This window comes from Scyliorhinus torazame, chromosome 13, assembly GCF_047496885.1.
Source record: "Scyliorhinus torazame isolate Kashiwa2021f chromosome 13, sScyTor2.1, whole genome shotgun sequence".
Taxonomy (NCBI): Eukaryota; Metazoa; Chordata; class Chondrichthyes; order Carcharhiniformes; family Scyliorhinidae; genus Scyliorhinus; species Scyliorhinus torazame.
The window spans coordinates 88,810,836-88,830,360 of NC_092719.1; the positions used below are offsets into that span (position 1 = coordinate 88,810,836).

Below are 19,525 nucleotides of genomic sequence, written 5' to 3' on the forward strand. Positions count from 1 at the left end.
GGCCGTTATTTTTGGCGCGCACCTGCGCGGGAGACCGCGAAAAGCGCGGGAAGCGGCCGCTGTCGTCCGGGCCGTGGGGCGGGAAGAAATCGACGGCCTGGATGCGTTCAACGTCGTGGGCGGCCTGGCTTGCCGATTCGACGGCTGGGGAGCCCCTCCGTGCCAACTCGGACGCCTGAAATCGGGCAAAACGGCAGGTAGCATTTTCATGGAGGACACAGGCTTCCACAGCAGACGCTAAGGTGAGGCTCTTTATTTTAAGAAGCTGCTGGCGTAGGCCACTAGAGGCAACGCCAAAAACAATCTGGTCCCTGATCATGGACTCTGTAGTGGTGCCGTAACCGCAGGACTGCGCTAGAATCCGGAGGTGCGTCAAAAAGGGTTGAAAAAGCTCCTCCTTACCTTGCAGGCGTTGCTGAAAGATGTATCTTTCGAAAGTTTCGTTTACTTCAGTTTGAAAGTGCTGGTCCATTTTGAGGATGACCGTGTCATATTTGGCCTGGTTTTCGCCTTCCTCGAACACCAGTGAATTAAAGACATCGTTTGGGTGGGGGCCTGCGTAGAAGAGGAGCATTGCAATCTTCGAATCATCCGAGGCATTCTGTTTTTCGGTGGCACGGATGTACAGGTCAAATCGCTGCCTGTAGAGCTTCCAGTTGGTGCCTAGGTTCCCCGTGACTTGCATCGGCTGCGGTTTGCCGGTGTGGTCCATGTCCAGAATGGCAGGTTGGTAGGCAGGTATCGATCCACTCCTGTACCATGTGGTGTTGGGTGTTCTGACACACAGAAGAGCCAACACAGTTGCATATGGTACAACGCTTCTTTATTTAAACTCACTATTTACAACTTGGTCTTTGCACTCTGCACGTGGGGGGCTCCCTGCTTGTGGTGTTTCAACAGCTCTTTCTTGTTTCCTTCTCCCCAGACCTACTGACCTCCAGGTGTCGTGCTCGTGCTTTTTATGTGGTTGGTGTTCTTGTCTGTGATTGGTTGTGGTGTTGTGTACTCTGATTTGCCTGTTAGTGTGTCCATCATGATGTGTGTGTTTGAATATCATGACAGGTCCCACTTTCCCCAGTGCTGGTCCCAGAACACCACCTATCCAGCCACACATTCATCTGATCTGTCCTCTTGTTCCTGCTCTCGCTAGTGCATGGAACTGGGAGTAATTCTGAGATCACTACATTTGAGGTTGTGCATTTTAGTTTATATCCTAACTTCCTACACTCAGCTTGCAGGTCCTCATCCCTTATGAAAGCATCATATCCAGTGTCACTATCTCGGAGATATGTCCTTCACAGTTCGCCTAGCTTGGTCAACAGTGGTGCTACTGAGCCACACTTGATGATGGTCATAGAATGTACTCTGGGTGGGGGACTTCAGTGTCCTAGCCACCCTTAGTGACTCTTCCAAGTAGTGTTCAACATGGAGGAGTATTGATTCATCAGTTGAGGGGGCAGGGTAGGTGGTAATTGGCAGGTTTCATTGCCCGTGTTTGACCTGATGCCATGAGTCTGGAATCAGTGTTGAGGCCTCCAAGGAAAACTCCATCCTGAATGTATATCACTGTGCCTCCCGCCACCTCTGCTGGGTCTGTCTTCCCGGAAGGATAGGACATACCCAGGGATGGTAGTGGTGGTGCCTGCAACATCGTACGGTATGATTCAGTGAGCATCACCATGGCAGGCTGTTGTCTGACTAGTCTTGTGAGACAGCTTTCCCAATCTAGGCACAAGCCTCCAGATGTTAGTAAGGAGAAATTTGCAGAGTCAACAGGACTGGGTTTGCCATTGTCATTTCCAATGCCTCAGTCAATGCTGAGATATCTCTCTGGTTTTATTTTTAGTTGTATCAAACACACACAGCTGTCAAATAAATGGCTCACTGGGTCACATCGGAGGCAGTTAAGAGTTAATCATATTGCTGTGGGTCTGGAGTTACCTGTAGGCCTGGCCAAGTAAGGATGGCATATTTCCTTCCCTAAAGGTCATTAGTGAACCAGATAGATTTTTATGACCATTGATAATGATTTTATGATCATTAAGGTCACATTTGGAGTACTATGTGCAGTTCTGGTCACCTCATTTTAGGAAGGATGTGGAAGCTTTGGAAAAGGTGCAAAGAAGATTTACCAGGATGTTGCCTGGAATGGAGAGTAGGTCTTGCGAGGAAAGGTTGAGGGTGCTAGGCCTTTTCTCATTAGAACGAAGAAGGATGAGGGGCGAATTGATAGAGGTTTATAAGATGATATGGGGACTAAATAGAGTAGATATTCAGAGACTTTTTCCCCAGGTAGAACAAACCATTACAATGGGACATAAATTTAAGGTGAATGGTGGAAGATATAGGGGGATGTCAGAGGTAGGTTCTTTACCCAGAGAGTAGTGGGGGCATGGAATGCACTGCCTGTGGAAATAGTTGAGTCGGAAACATTAGGGACCTTCAAGCGGCTATTGGATAGGTACATGGATTACAGTAGAATGATGGGGTGTAGATTAATTTGTTCTTAATCTAAGACAAAGGTTCGGCACAACATTGTGGGCCGAAGGGTCTGTTCTTTGCTGTATTTTCTATGTTCTATGTATACTCAGATTCGTTTTCTTTATTTTGTATTTAATTAATTGAATGAATTGAATTTATGTCACCAGATTCTAAGCCTCTGGATGATTATTCCACAAATATTCACAGAAATGTGGGGAGGCCATTTGGTCCCTGAAGCCTATTGAAAGATGTCTGATCTGTAACTTGAGTCTCTTTATCCATCTTTCACCCATCATCTTCTTCAGTTTTGTAGGCAAAGGCAAATCCTCGATGATCATTCGCGAAGCACAGCAAGGTGCTGTAATTTTTCATTGGGGGTAAGGAGGGCCTGGGCCTAGAGCACTGCAATAGGGATCCAGCTTTGACAAAGAGTCAGCGGACGCGAAACGTTAGCTCATTTCTCTCCCTACAGGTGCAGCCAGACCTGCTGATATTTTCCAGCATTTTCTCTTTTGTTTCACATTCCAGCATCTGCAGTAATTTGTTTTTATTATTTTAATAGGGATCCAATCCCATACACAGAACAAAGAACAATACAGCACAGGAACAGGCCGTTCGGCCCTCCAAACCTGTACCGGTCATGATGCCACGCTTGGCCAAAACCCTCAGCACCTCCTTGTGCAATATCCATCCTATCCATGTATTTGTCGAGATGCCTTTGGAACGCCGTTAATGTATCTGCTTCCACAACCTCCCCTGGAAACGCGTTCCAGGCACTCGCTACTCTCTGTTGGTAATGTTCCCCATGGTAGGCTTATGCAGAAAGTAAGGAGGCATGGGATAGTGGGAAATTTGGCCAGTTGGATAACGAACTGGCTAACCGATAGAAGTCAGAGAGTGGTGGTGGATGACAAATATTCAGCCTGGATCCCAGTTACCAGTGGCGTACCGCAGGGACCAGTTCTGGGTCCTCTGCTGTTTGTGATTTTCATTAATGACTTGGATGAGGGAGTTGAAGGGTGGGTCAGTAAATTTGCAGACGATACGAAGATTGGTGGAGTTGTGGATAGTAAGGAGGGCTGTTGTCGGCTGCAAAGAGACATAGATAGGATGCAGAGCTGGGCTGAGAAGTGGCAGATGGAGTTTAACCCTGAAAAGTGTGAGGTTGTCCATTTTGGAAGGACAAATATGAATGCGGAATACAGGGTTAACGGTAGAGTTCTTGGCAATGTGGAGGAGCAGAGAGATCTTGGGGTCTATGTTCATACATCTTTGAAAGTTGCCACTCAAGTGGATAGAGCTGTGAAGAAGGCCTATGGTGTGCTCGCGTTCATTAACAGAGGGATTGAATTTAAGAGCCGTGAGGTGATGGTGCAGCTGTACAAAACTTTGGTAAGGCCACATTTGCAGTACTGTGTACAGTTCTGGTCGCCTCATTTTAGGAAGGATGTGGAAGCTTTGGAAAAGGTGCAAAGAAGATTTACCAGGATGTTGCCTGGAATGGAGAGTAGGTCTTACGAGGAAAGGTTGAGGGTGCTAGGCCTTTTCTCATTAGAACGGAGAAGGATGAGGGGCGACTTGATAGAGGTTTATAAGATGATCAGGGGAATAGATAGAGTAGACAGTCAGAGACTTTTTCCCTGGGTGGAACAAACCATTACAATGGGACATAAATTTAAGGTGAAAGGTGGAAGATATAGGAGGGATATCAGAGGTAGGTTCTTTACCCAGAGAGTAGTGGGGGCATGGAATGCACTGCCTGTGGAAGTAGTTGAGTCGGAAACATTAGGGACCTCCAAGCAGCTATTGGATAGGTACATGGATTACGGTAAAATGATATAGTGTAGATTTATTTGTTCTTAAGGGCAGCACGGTAGCATTGTGGATGGCACAATTGCTTCGCAGCTCCAGGGTCCCGGGTTAGATTCCGGCTTGGGTCGCTGTCTGTGCGGAGTCTGCGCATCCTCCCCGTGTCTGCGTGGGTTTCCTCCGGGTGCTCCAGTTTCCTCCCACAGTCCAAAGATGTGCGGGTTAGGTGAATTGGCCAATGATAAATTGCCCTTAATGTCCAAATTGCCCTTGGTGTTGGGTGGAGGTGTTGAGTTTGGGTAGGGTGCTCTTTCCAAGAGCCGGTGCAGACTCAGGGGGCCGAATGGCCTCCTTCTGCACTGTAAATTCAATGATAATCTATGATTAATCTAGGACAAAGGTTCGGCACAACATCGTGGGCCGAAGGGCCTGTTCTGTGCTGTATTTTCTATGTTCTATGTTCTATGTTCTCTGTGTAAAAGACCTGCCTCGCACACCTTTTCTAAATTTTGCCCCACGTACCTTAAACCTATGCCCCTAGTGACTGACCGTTCCACCATGGGAAAGAGTGCCTGCCCATCCACTCTATCCATGCCCCTCATAATCTTGTAGACCTCTACACATTTGCTGTTTAACCAGCTGAGCTACAGCTTGTTTCTAGGGTACATATACATGGGACTAGTGGTTGTTTTGGGGGTTTCTGAGAGTGTGGTGCTGATTGTAGATCTCGAGTTAAACAGTACATTGTGTGATTACAGGAAGGACACCAGCATTCTGCCTCTCCATGGCATGTCCATAGTGGCAGCAATGGCTCCACCTGATGGTGGGCGACAAGCTGTCACTCCGCGTTGCCTCCGTCACTTCAATATTATCGCCATAGATGCTTTCAGTGAAGAAACCATGAAGACTATCTTCCAACCTATGGTGGACTGGCACTTCAATAGGGGATTTGATAACTCACTGAAAAGATATTCCAGGGTAAGATCAGGTTTGAATCTAAACCCACTCAGAAACCTGCAAAAAGCTGGAGACTGGTAATTAAGACTGGTAATTAAGTTGCAACATTACCTTGTAAAACAGAATTTAAGTTCCGCCAACAGGCAATATTCGCAATTTGAATTCTTCAAAATGGAGATCCGCACAGACATATTGTGAATTCTCAGGCTCCAGACTTTTGTAACTGTGTAACTAAACCTTGTCCCTTGAGTTTGAGAGGATATTTAGAGGGTAGAACTCACAATTTCGAAGAGGAGAGGGGAGTTTCCTGACCAACATTTATCCATCAGTCAACATCACTGTCATGACCGCCACGAGGACCACGGGGAAACTATTGTTGATCTCGCCGTGGGACTCGTGGAGTACAAGCTTCCCAGGTTGGAGGTGGAGTTGTTAAAGATGACAAGAAGAGGGTCCTGTGTTGCAGGATCCGGAGTTGTTGGTTGTCCCAACAAGGACTGGACTGGGAGAGAGTTACTGGCGTGGGAAGAGTATCCTTGTTATACTACTGCTGGTATCCTCAAGTTACTAAAATCACTAAGACAAATGATCTGATTATTATCATGTTTCTGTTTATTAGAACTAGCCATGTGCAAATTGGCTGTGTTTTGACATTGCAACATTAGAAATATTTCATTGACTGTAAGGTGTTTACGGACATCCTGAGATTGTGAAATACAGCTTTTTTTGGGACAATAACAGCTTCTCCTGTAGCTGATGTTGCTGAATTGTGATTCGCAATTGTTGACATTGTTGTTGTCTTGATTTCAGATATAAGGTTTTCATGGTTATTATTTGTTCCTGTACAGATTTTGGTCTGGGCTACTACAGAAGTGTACGTCCAAGCACTGGAACATTTTCTCCCTACCCCATCCAAATCACATTACATATTTAATCTGCGAGATTTCTCGAGGGTAATTCAGGTAATGCAATCTCAGAACAATTAGTACTGAAATAATCCTAATTACACCATATTGTCAATTATCCATTAGTCACAGTTGCAATCTATTTTCTTTAATTTGCCTGTCATTTTTTTCCAGGGTTTATTCCTGTTAAAATCGGACTGCATTCCTCATGGAATTGAAGGAGATTATAAACTAATGAGACTCTGGATTCATGAGATCTATCGTGTCTTCTGTGATCGATTAGTTGGCACTCAGGACAGAAAGTTATTCTTTCATATTGTAAAGGTTTGCAAAATTAGAATGAGAATGATTGCTCTGGTGATGAGTACTGTCACAGCCCGGGGCCAGGCTTCACCTGCTGTCTTTTCACCTTTAGCCATCAGTTGATTGATATATTTTGGCTTTTATCCATGACCTGCCCAACTAAGAGATCACATGACCTGAAAAATATTATTAATCCACTCTCACTGACCCCCACCCACACAAAACACTCCAGTGCCAGTGCCTGACTATATTGCAAACGCATCTTCCTGATGTGTGGGAGATCACAGGCACAGAGCCCCTCAGCGAAGTGTGGGACATCACAGGCACTGAGCTCCTCAGTGAGAGGTGGGAGATCACAGGCACAGAGACCCTCAGTGAGAGGTGGGAGATCACAGGCACAGAGACCCTCAGTGAGAGGTGGGAGATCACAGGCACAGAGACCCTCAGTGAAGTGTGGGACATCACAGGCACAGAGACCCTCAGTGAAGTGTGGGACATCACAGGCACAGAGACCCTCAGTGAAGTGTGGGAGATCACAGGCACAGAGCTCCTCAGTGAAGTGTGGGACATCACAGGCACAGAGACCCTCAGTGAAGTGTGGGAGATCACAGGCACAGAGACCCTCAGTGAAGTGTGGGAGATCACAGGCACAGAGACCCTCAGTGAAGTGTGGGACATCACAGGCACAGAGACCCTCAGTGAAGTGTGGGAGATCACAGGCACAGAGACCCTCAGTGAAGTGTGGGAGATCACAGGCACAGAGACCCTCAGCGATGTGTGAGACATCACAGGCACAGACACCCTCAGTGAAGTGTGGGAGATCACAGGTACTGAGCTCCTCAGTGAAGTGTGGGACATCACAGGTACAGAGCTCCTCAGTGAAGTGTGGGACATCACAGGCACAGAGACCCTCAGTGAAGTGTGGGAGATCACAGGCACAGAGACCCTCAGTGAAGTGTGGGAGATCACAGGTACTGAGCTCCTCATTGAAGTGTGGGACATCACAGGCACAGAGACCCTCAGTGAAGTGTGGGAGATCACAGGCACAGAGACCCTCAGTGAAGTGTGGGAGATCACAGATACTGAGCTCCTCAGTGAAGTGTGGGACATCACAGGTACAGAGCTCCTCAGTGAAGTGTGGGACATCACAGGCACAGAGACCCTCAGTGAAGTGTGGGAGATCACAGGTACAGAGCTCCTCAGTGAAGTGTGGGGCATCACAGGCACAGAGCCCCACAGTGAAGTGTGGGGCATCACAGGCACAGAGCCCCACAGTGAAGTGTGGGGCATCACAGGCACAGAGCCCCTCAGTGAAGTGTGGGACATCACAGGCACAGAGACCCTCAGTGAAGTGTGGGACATCACAGGCACAGAGCCCCACAGTGAAGTGTGGGACATCACAGGCACAGAGCCCCACAGTGAAGTGTGGGACATCACAGGCACAGAGCCCCACAGTGAAGTGTGGGACATCACAGGCACAGAGACCCTCAGTGAAGTGTGGGACATCACAGGCACAGAGCCCCACAGTGAAGTGTGGGACATCACAGGCACAGAGCCCCACAGTGAAGTGTGGGACATCACAGGCACAGAGACCCTCAGTGAAGTGTGGGACATCACAGGCACAGAGACCCTCAGTGAAGTGTGGGACATCACAGGCACAGAGACCCTCAGTGAAGTGTGGGACATCACAGGCACAGAGACCCTCAGTGAAGTGTGGGAGATCTCAGGCACAGAGACCCTCAGTGAAGTGTGGGGCATCACAGGCACAGAGCTCCTCAGTGAAGTGTGGGACATCACAGGCACAGAGCCCCTCAGTGAAGTGTGGGAGATCACAGGCACAGACACCCTCAGTGAAGTGCAAGACATCACAGGCACAGAGCCCCACAGTGAAGTGTGAGACATCACAGGCACAGAGCTCCTCAGTGAAGTGTGGGACATCACAGGCACAGAGCTCCTCAGTGAAGTGTGGGACATCACAGGCACAGAGACCCTCAGTGATGTGTGAGACATCACAGGCACAGAGCTCCTCAGTGAAGTGTGGGGCATCACAGGCACAGAGACCCTCAGTGAAGTGTGGGATATCACAGGCACAGAGCCCCTCAGTGAAGTGTGGGAGATCACAGGCACAGACACCCTCAGTGAAGTGCAAGACATCACAGGCACAGAGCCCCACAGTGAAGTGTGAGACATCACAGGCACAGAGCCCCACAGTGAAGTGTGGGACATCACAGGCACAGAGACCCTCAGTGATGTGTGAGACATCACAGGCACAGAGACCCTCAGTGAAGTGTGGGAGATCACAGGCACAGAGACCCTCAGTGAAGTGTGGGAGATCACAGGCACAGAGACCCTCAGTGATGTGTGAGACATCACAGGCACAGAGCCCCTCAGTGAAGTGTGGGACATCACAGGCACAGAGCTCCTCAGTGAAGTGTGGGACATCACAGGCACAGAGCCCCTCAGTGAAGTGTGGGAGATCACAGGCACAGAGACCCTCAGTGATGTGTGAGACATCACAGGCACAGAGCCCCTCAGTGAAGTGTGGGACATCACAGGCACAGAGCCCCTCAGTGAAGTGTGGGACATCACAGGCACAGAGCCCCTCAGTGAAGTGTGGGAGATCACAGGCACAGAGACCCTCAGTGATGTGTGAGACATCACAGGCACAGAGCCCCTCAGTGAGAGGTGGAAGATCACAGGCACAGAGCGCCTCAGTGAAGAGACTGACTATTCTCTAACCAAACTGTTCATAGCTCATATCCACAGCTGGAAGGTAAGAGCTCTACTGACAGATTTGTCCGGATGGGTTTGTTGAAGTTTGTTTCTTTTTTCAGAATGTTGTGCAGACACAGTTCAAGGAAAAAATCAACAACCTTTTCAACCACACAGTCATCGGGAGAGATCTCAGTGATGACGACACCCGCACTCTCTTTTTTGGTGATTACATGTCACCAAAAACTAATCAAAAGGGGAAGAAGGTGTATAATGAAATAACGGATATGAACGAGCTGAAGAACGTACGTCTCAGGGCAGCAATATACTCCTATATAACTCATACCCAGTGTCTCAATGACAGTAATAAACATGCTCTATAATAACATTGTTCGTGTCTCAATGACAGTAATAAACACGCTCTATATCATACCCAGTGTCTCAATGACAGTAATAGACACCTATATACCATCATACCCAGTGTCTCAATGACAGTAATAAATACACTCCATAACATCATACCCAGTGCATCAATGACAGTAATAAACACACTCCATAACATCATACCCAGTGTCTCAATGTCAGTAATAAACATGCATTGTAACATCATTGCCAGTGTCTCAATGACAGTAATAAACACGCTCTATATCATACCCAGTGTCTCAATGACAGTAATAGACACCTATATAACATCATACCCAATGTCTCAATGACAGTAATAAACACACTCCATAACATCATACCCAGTGCATCAATGACAGTAATAAACACACTCTATAACATCATACCCAGTGTCTCAATGTCAGTAATAAACATGCGTTGTAACATCATTGCCAGTGTCTCAATGACAGTAATAAACACGCTCTATATCATACCCAGTGTCTCAATGACATTAATATACACCTATATAACATCATACCCAGTGTCTCAATGACAGTAATAAACACGCTCTATATCATACCCAGTATCTCAATGACAGTAATAAGCATGCTTTGTAACATCATTGCCAGTGTCTCAATGACAGTAATAAACATGCGTTGTAACATCATTGCCAGTGTCTCAATGACAGTAATAAACACGCTCTATATCATACCCAGTGTCTCAATGACATTAATATACACCTATATAACATCATACCCAATGTCTCAATGACAGTAATAAACACGCTCTATAACATCATACCCAGTGCATCAATGACAGTAATAAACACGCTCTGTGGGCAGCACGGTGGCGCAGTGGTTGCACTGCAATCTCATGGCACCAAGGTCCCAGGTTCGATCCCAGCTCTGGGTCACTGTCCGTGTGGAGTTTGCACATTCTCCCCCGTGTTTGCATGGGTTTCGCCCCCACACCCCAAAGATGTGCAAGGTAGGTGGATTGAACATGCTAAATTGCCCCTTCATTGGAAAAAATGAATTGGGTACTCTAAATTTATTTTAAAAAACATAAACAAGCTCTATAACATCATACCCAGTGTCTCAATGACAGCAATAAACATGCTTTGTACCATCATTGCCAGTGTCTCAATGACAGTAATAAACACGTTCCATAACATCATACCCAGTGTCTCGATGACAGTAATGAACACCTATATAACATCATACACGTCTCAATGACAGTAATAAACACCTATACAACATCATACCCAGTGTCTCAATGACAGAAGATACACCTATATAACATCATACCCAGTGTCTCAATGACTGTAATAAACACGTTCCATAACATCATACCCAGTGTCTCAATGGCAGTAATAAACACGCTCTATAACATCATACCCAGTGTCTCAATGACAGTAATAAACATGCTTTGTAACATCATTGCCGGTGTCTCAATGACAGTAATAAACATGCTCCATAACAACATTGCCAGTGTCTCAATGACAGTAATAAATATGCTTTGTAACATCATCGCCAGTGTCTCAATGACAGCAATATACACCTATATAACATCATACCAAGTGTCTCAAAGACAGCAATATACACCTATGTATCATAGCCAGTGTCTCAAAGACAGCAATATACACCTATGTATCATAGCCAGTGTCTCAATGACAGCAATATACACCTATATAACATCATACCAAGTGTCGCAAAGACAGCAATATACACCGATATAACATCATACCAAGCATCGCAAAGACAGCAATATACACCTATATAACATCATATCCAATGTCTCAGTGACAGTAATAAACACGCTCGATAACATCATACCCAGTGTCTCAATGACAGTAATAAACACGCTCTATAACAACATTGCCAGTGTTTCAATTACAGTAATAAATATGCTTTGTAACATCATTGCTTGTGTCTCAATGACAGTAATAAACACGCTGTACAACATCATACCCAGTGTCTCAATGACAGCAATAAACTCACTCTGTAACATCATACCCAGTATCCTAGAGGCAGTAAAAAACATGCTCTATAACGTCATACCCAGTGCCTCGATGACAGTAATGTCATGTGAGAGTACCTTTAAGAAATGGGTGTTATAAATGGGTGTGTATATAAATATCTGTAGTGAGAGTATCTTTAAGAAATGGGTGTTTATTACTGCAGTGATGTCAGAGAGTGGGTGGAGCTGGGCTGTCTGTCAGTTTTTTACTTTCATTTTAGGCTGTTTGCTGCAGGGTGTGTTTTAGTTTCGTTTTCAGAGCTGGATAGCTGCAGTCACAGCCAGAAGGTGTATTAGAGTCTCTCTCTGTAATCTAAAGACTGCAAATCGATCCTGGTGATTTAAAACTAATAACAGTAGTGACTTTAACCTGATGTGCTTCTGGTAAAAGGTGTTTTAAGTCTTATGGATGTTGAAAGGAAAGCTTAAAGGATTACTTAGTGTTGTATTCTTTGGAGGTTGTATTTGAATTAATGGTTGCTAAGATGTTCACTGTATGTTTTAAAAAGGTTAACTTGAGTTCATAGAATAAACATTGTTTTGCTTTAAAAAATACTTTTCCATTTCTGCTCTACCACACCTGTAGAGTGGGCCGTGTGCTCCCCATACCCCAATCTAGTAAAAGTTGTGGGTCAGGTGAAACCATGATACACTTTGGGGTTCTCTAAACCCTGGCCCATAACAGGGATAAACATGCTCCATAACATCATACCCGGTGTCTCAATGACAGTAATAAACACGCTCTATAACATCATAGCCAGTGTCCCAATGACAATAATAAACATGCTCTATAACATCATACCCAATGACAATAATAAACACCCTCTATAACATCATACCCAGTGCCCCAGTGACAGTAATGAACATGTTCTATAACATCACCACCAATGTCTCAATAACAGTAATAAACACGCTCCATGGGGTGGCATGGTGGCACAGCGGTTAACACTGCTTCCTACAGCGCTGAGGACCCGGGTTCAATTCTGGCCCCAGATCACTGTCTGTGTGGAGTTTGCACATCTTCCCCATAGCTTTTTTAGTAGCTTTCTGTTGCCCCCTAAAGATTTCCCAGTCCTCTAGTCTCCCACTAATTTTGCCACTTTGTATGCTTTTTCCTTCAATTTTATACTCTCCCTTATTTTCTTAGATATCCATGGCTGGTTTTCCCTCTTTTTACCGTCCTTCCTTTTTGTTGGTATAAGCCTTTGCTGAGCACTGTGAAAAATTGCTTGGAAGGTTCTCCACTGTTCCTCAACTGTTTCACCATAAAGTCTTTGCTCCCAGTCTACCTTAGCTAGTTCTTCTCTCATCCCATTGTAATCTCCTTTGTTTAAGCACAAAACACTAGTGTTTGATTTTACCTTCTCACCCTCCATCTGTATTTTAAATTCAACCATATTGTGATTGCTCCTTCAGAGAGGATCCGTAACTATGAGATCATGAATCAATCCTGTCTCATTACACAGGCCTAGGACCACTTGTTCCCTCGTACGTTCCATTACATATTGTTCTAGGAAACTATCGCAGATACATTCTACAAACTCCTCCTCAAGGCTGCCTTGACCGACCTAGTTAAACCAATCAACATGTAGAATAAAATCCCCCATGATAACTGCTGTACCATTTCTACATGCATCCGTTATTTCTTTGTTTATTGCCTGCCCCACCATAATGTTACTATTTGGTGGCCTATTGACTACTCCTATCAGTAACTTTTTCACCTTACTATTCCTGATTTCCACCCAAATGGATTCAACCTTATCCTCCATAACACCGATATCATCCCTTACTATTGCCCGAATGTCATCCTTAAATAACAGAGCTACACCATCTCCCTTACCATCCACTCTGTCCTTCCGAATAGTTTGATACCCTCGGATATTTAACTCCCAGTCGTGACCATCCTTTAACCATGTTTCAGTAATAGCCACTAAATCATAGTCATTCACGATGATTTGCGGCATCAACTCATTTCCCTTATTCCGAATACTACGAGCATTCAGGTGAAGTACACTTATGTTGGCTTTTATACCTCTGTTTTGAATCTTAACACCTTGATCAGTAACCTCTCCTAAGTTATATTTCCTCTTAACTTTTCTCCTAATTTTCCTTGTCGTTGAATCCATATCTTCATGTAACAACCTGCCGCATCGCTTACCATTTATGTTTTTACTTCCCGTTTTATTCCATTTAGTATTACTGGGCCTATTCACTGAGCTCCCCTCAGTCACTGTACCTTGTACTGTCGCCCTTTTTGATTTTTGACGATGGCTTCTCTGCCTTTCCCCCTTACTGCCTTTTGTTTCGGTCCCTGTTTTACTACCTTCCAACTTCCTGCATCGGTTCCCATCCCCCTGCCACATTAGTTTAAACTCTCCCCAACTGCTCGAGCAAACCACCCCCCCCCCGCCCCCCCCAGGCCATCGGTTCCAGCCCTGCCCAGGTGCAGACCATCCGATTTGTACTGGCCCCACCTCCCCAGAACTGGTTTAATGCCCCAGAAATTTAAATCCCTCCCACTTGCACCATCTCTCGAGCCACGCATTCATCAAATCTATCCTGACATTCCTACTCTGACTTGCTCGTGGCACTGGTAGCAATCCTGAGATTACTACCTTTGAGGTCCTACTTTTTAGTTTAACTCCTAACTCCCTGAATTCAGCTTGTAGGATCTCGTCCCATTTTTTACCAATATCGTTGGTGCCTATGTGCACCACGACAGCTGGCTGTTCACCCTCCCCCCACCCCCCAGAATGTCCTGCAGCCGCTCCGAGACATCTTTGACCCTTGCACCAGGGAGGCAACATACCATCCTGGAGTCTCGATTGCGTCCGCAGAACTGCCTGTCTATTCCCCTTACGATTGAGTCCCCTATCACTATAGCCCTGCCATTCTTCTTCCTGCGCAGCAGAGCCAGCCACGGTGTCATGAACCTGGCTGCTGCTGCCTTCCCCTGGTGAGCCATCTCCCTCAACAGTATCCAAAGTGGTATATCTGTTTTGCAGGGAGATGACCGCAGGGGACACCTGCACTGCCTTCCTACTCTTGTTCTGTCTTTTACTCATCCATTTTCTATCTCCCTCAGTAACTTTCACCTGCTGTGTGACCAACTCGCTAAACGTGCTATCCATGACGTCCTCAGCATCGCGGATGCTCCAAAGTGAGTCCATCCGCCGCTCCAGAGCCATCAAGTGGTCTAACAGGAGCTGCAACTGGACACACTTCTTGCACGTGAAGGAGCCAGGGACAGTGGACATATCCCTGAGCTCCCACATCGCACACGAGGAGCATGTCACGGGTCTGGGATCTCCTGCCATGTCTTAAACCTTATGTAAACTTAGACAACTTCAATTCCAAAAAACAAAAGAAAAAATAAATAAATTAGACAATGAAAAGAAAAACTACTTACCAGTCACTTACCAGGGATAAAAAGTACCTCCTCCCCCCCCAAGCTTCGAATTCCCACCTAGCTTCAAATTCCCAAACTCACTCTTAGTTGTGTCTCACTCTGGCTGTGTCTTCTCTGGCTCACTGGGTGGACTCACTGGGAGTGAGTTACAAGTTGCTCTTTTAAATTGGCCTCAGTTGACTCCCCTCCCTCACCTGCTTTTAGATCAAAGTAGATTAAGGTGACTGACACTTAACTACCAACCAGTTATGTGAGTGGGTGGGGCAGCCCTTGTTAACCTACACTGCACAATTCTACACTGCAGCCCTTGTTAACCTACACTGCACAATTCCATGACAGTAAGTCTCAATGACAGTAATAAACACGCTCTGTAACAGCATACCCAGTGTCTGAATGACAGTAATAAACACGCTCATTAACATCACACCCAGTGTCTCAATTACAGTAATAAACATGTTCTATAACATCACACCCAGTGTCTCAATGACAGTAATAAACACGCTCTGTAACGTCATAGCCAGTGTCCCAATGACAGTAATAAACACGCTCTGTAACGTCATAGCCAGTGTCTCAATGACAGTAATAAACACGCTCTGTAACGTCATAGCCAGTGTCTCAATGACATTAATGAACACGCTCTGTAATGTCATAGCCAGTGTCCCAATGACATTAATGAACACGCTCTGTAACGTCATAGCCAGTGTCCCAATGACATTAATGAACACGCTCTGTAATGTCATAGCCAGTGTCTCAATGACAGTAATAAACACGCTCTGTCACGTCATAGCCAGTGTCCCAATGACAGTAATAAACACGCTCTGTAACGTCATAGCCAGTGTCCCAATGACATTAATGAACACGCTCTGTAATGTCATAGCCAGTGTCTCAATGACAGTAATAAACACGCTCTGTAACGTCATAGCCAGTGTCCCAATGACATTAATGAACACGCTCTGTAATGTCATAGCCAGTGTCCCAATGACATTAATAAACACGCTCTGTAACGTCATAGCCAGTGTCCCAATGACATTAATGAACACGCTCTGTAATGTCATAGCCAGTGTCTCAATGACAGTAATAAACACGCTCTGTAACGTCATAGCCAGTGTCCCAATGACATTAATGAACACGCTCTGTAATGTCATAGCCAGTGTCCCAATGACATTAATGAACACGCTCTGTAACGTCATAGCCAGTGTCCCAATGACATTAATGAACACGCTCTGTAATGTCATAGCCAGTGTCTCAATGACAGTAATAAACACGCTCTGTAACGTCATAGCCAGTGTCCCAATGACATTAATGAACACGCTCTGTAATGTCATAGCCAGTGTCTCAATGACATTAATAAACACGCTCTGTAACGTCATAGCCAGTGCCTCAATGACATTAATAAACACGCTCTGTAACGTCATAGCCAGTGCCTCAATGACATTAATAAACACGCTCTGTAACGTCATAGCCAGTGCCTCAATGACATTAATAAACACGCTCTGTAACGTCATAGCCAGTGCCTCAATGACATTAATAAACACGCTCTGTAACGTCATAGCCAGTGCCTCAATGACATTAATAAACACGCTCTGTAACGTCATAGCCAGTGCCTCAATGACATTAATAAACACGCTCTGTAACGTCATAGCCAGTGCCTCAATGACATTAATAAACACGCTCTGTAACGTCATAGCCAGTGCCTCAATGACATTAATAAACACGCTCTGTAACGTCATAGCCAGTGTTTCAATGGCAGTAATAAACACGCTCTGTAACGTCATAGCCAGTGTTTCAATGACAGTAATAAACATGCCCAAAGCCACAATGACAGTGATAAACATGCTCTGTAACATCATACCCAGTGAATTGGAGCGATTTGTATAACTGATATTCAAGCCTTGCATTTGTCTTCCTGATGCAGGTTATTGAACACTATCTGCATGAATTCAATCGAAGCAGTAAGGCTCCCATGGACCTGGTGATATTCAGTTTTGCCATTGAGCATATCTCACGTGTCAGCAGGATTCTCAAACTGCCAAGTGGGCATGCGCTTCTGATTGGTGAGTCTTACCGTGACAACAAATAAAGTTAAATTAGATCTTACAGTCTTTCATGCACACATGGAGTTAAGACGGTTAATGCTACCTCTCTAACAACAGCAGAGGAACTTTTATGATATAATTGAATAAATACGCAGCCAGGAAGGAATTCTCGGGGCTCAGTTACAAGTGCAGAGAATGGCCAATAATTGGATAGAGCGTTAATGAGGCAGCAGCAGCACAATAGCTGAATGGCCTCCTGTGTTCTATCGTTGTTTCTGGAACCTGGGGCGTCATTCTCCGACCCCCCGCCGGGTCGGAGAATGGCCGTTGGCCGCCGTGAATCCCGCCCCCGCCGAAGTCTCCGAAGGGAGAAAAGTCGGCGGGGCGTTAATGGCGCCGCTGCCGCGGAGAATGTCACGGGTCTGCGCAAGGCAGCCAATTTTCGGCCTGCCGATATTCTCCCTTCCGGATGGGCCGAAGTCCCGTCGACGTGATGACCGTTCACGTCGACGTGAATCAAACCTCCTTTTCATCGGCGTGACCCGGTGCTCCAGGCTCACGCCGACCAGCGAGGAGGTGAGTGACGGCCTGGGGGGTTGGCTCTGGGCAGGAAATGGCGTGGCCGCAGACTGATTGCCTGAGGAGAGGTGTGTCTCGGCTTGTGTGTGTGTGTGTGCGGCGGGGGGGGGGGGGGGCTGGTGGTTAGAGTAGGCTGGGCTCCGGGGGAGTGCCGGGAGGGGGTCCGTGCCGGGGTGGAGGTTGGGGGGGGGGTCCGTGCCGGGGTGGAGGTTGGGGGTTGGGGAGGGGGTCCGTGCCGGGGTGGAGGTTGGGGAGGGGGTCCGTGCCGGGGTGGAGGTTGGGGAGGGGGTCCGTGCCGGGGTGGAGGTTGGGGGGGGGGTCCGTGCTGGGGTGGAGGTTGGGGGTTGGGGAGGGGGTCCGTGCCGGGGTGGAGGTTGGGGAGGGGGTCCGTGCCGGGGTGGAGGTTGGGGAGGGGGTCCGTGCCGGGGTGGAGGTTGGGGAGGGGGTCCGTGCCGGGGTGGAGGTTGGGGGTTGTGGAGGGGGTCCGTGCCGGGGTGGAGGTTGGGGGGGGTCCGTGCTGGGGTGGAGGTTGGGGGTTGGGGAGGGGGTCCGTGCCGGGGTGGAGGTTGGGGGTTGGGGAGGGGGTCCGTGCCGGGGTGGAGGTTGGGGGGGGGAGTCCGTGCTGGGGTGGAGGTTGGGGGGGGGTCCGTGCCGGGGTGGATGTTGGGGGTTGGGGAGGGGGTCCGTGCCGGGGTGGAGGTTGGGGAGGGGGTCCGTGCCGGGGTGGAGGTTGGGGAGGGGGTCCGTGCCGGGGTGGAGTTTGGGGAGGGGGTCCGTGCCGGGGTGGAGGTTGGGGGTTGTGGAGGGGGTCCGTGCCGGGGAGGAGGTTGGGGGGGGGGTCCGTGCTGGGGTGGAGGTTGGGGGTTGGGGAGGGGGTCCGTGCCGGGGTGGAGGTTGGGGGTTGGGGAGGGGGTCTGTGCCGGGGTGGAGGTTGGGGGGGGGTCCGTGCTGGGGTGGAGGTTGGGGGTTGGGGAGGGGGTCCGTGCCGGGGTGGAGGTTGGGGAGGGGGTCCGTGCCGGGGTGGAGGTTGGGGGGGGGTCCGTGCTGGGGTGGAGGTTGGGGGGGGGTCCGTGCCGGGGTGGAGGTTGGGGGTTGTGGAGGGGGTCCGTGCCGGGGTGGAGGTTGGGGGGGGGGTCCGTGCTGGGGTGGAGGTTGGGGGTTGGGGAGGGGGTCCGTGCCGGGGTGGAGGTTGGGGGTTGGGGAGGGGGTCCGTGCCGGGGTGGAGGTTGGGGGGGGGGTCCGTGCTGGGGTGGAGGTTGGGGGGGGGTCCGTGCTGGGGTGGAGGTTGGGGGGGGGTCCGTGCTGGGGTGGAGGTTGGGGGTTGGGGAGGGGGTCCGTGCCGGGGTGGAGGTTGGGGAGGGGGGCCGTGCCGGGGTGGAGGTTGGGGGGGGGTCTGTGCCGGGGTGGGTGATGGGAGGGCAAATAAGTTGGTCCACCTGGCCAGGTGCCAGCCTCCAACAGTTGGACCCATGCGGTCCATGCCACCTGGCTGGGGGGAGGAGGGGATATGGGCAATGATGACATGTCGTCGTTCCCCTCCCCCCCACCAGGCCGTCATGTTTTCAGACCATCCAGCGATGTTGGCCGCCGTGGTGGCAGCCGCTCATGTCTATGTTGCCCTGGATGAGGAGGAGGAGGAGGAGCGTGCCAGAGAGGCGGCGCAGGCTGCCGCAGAGGGGCAGGCGGCAGCCGCCCAGGCTGGAGGGACACCTGACCGACAGGACGAGGAGGGGGAGGAGGACGTCGCGGCCCCACGGCAACGGAGGCACCCGAGGGCGCCCCGTGTGTACCGGCCCCGGCAGTCATACCAGGACCTCACGGACCGGGAATGCAGGAGGAGACTCCGGATGAGCCGGGAAACCGTGGCACACATCTGCCACCTGCTGGCACACCTGTCACCGCGTGGCACTGGCGGGGGACACCCTCTCCCCGTG

General features: G+C 48.5%; 1 protein-coding gene across 1 annotated transcript in view; it reads left to right on the forward strand.

Annotated features, from left to right (window-relative positions):
- The window catches only part of LOC140388180 (dynein axonemal heavy chain 3-like), a 1,528,048-nt gene that overhangs the window by 934,620 nt on the left and 573,903 nt on the right, over positions 1 to 19,525 (forward strand). Inside the window, exons 44-48 of the mRNA XM_072471941.1 lie at positions 5,049 to 5,268; positions 6,096 to 6,209; positions 6,327 to 6,476; positions 9,290 to 9,472; positions 16,892 to 17,030. Coding sequence (XP_072328042.1) covers positions 5,049 to 5,268; positions 6,096 to 6,209; positions 6,327 to 6,476; positions 9,290 to 9,472; positions 16,892 to 17,030 — 806 coding nt within the window. The remainder of the gene's footprint in view (positions 1 to 5,048; positions 5,269 to 6,095; positions 6,210 to 6,326; positions 6,477 to 9,289; positions 9,473 to 16,891; positions 17,031 to 19,525) is intronic.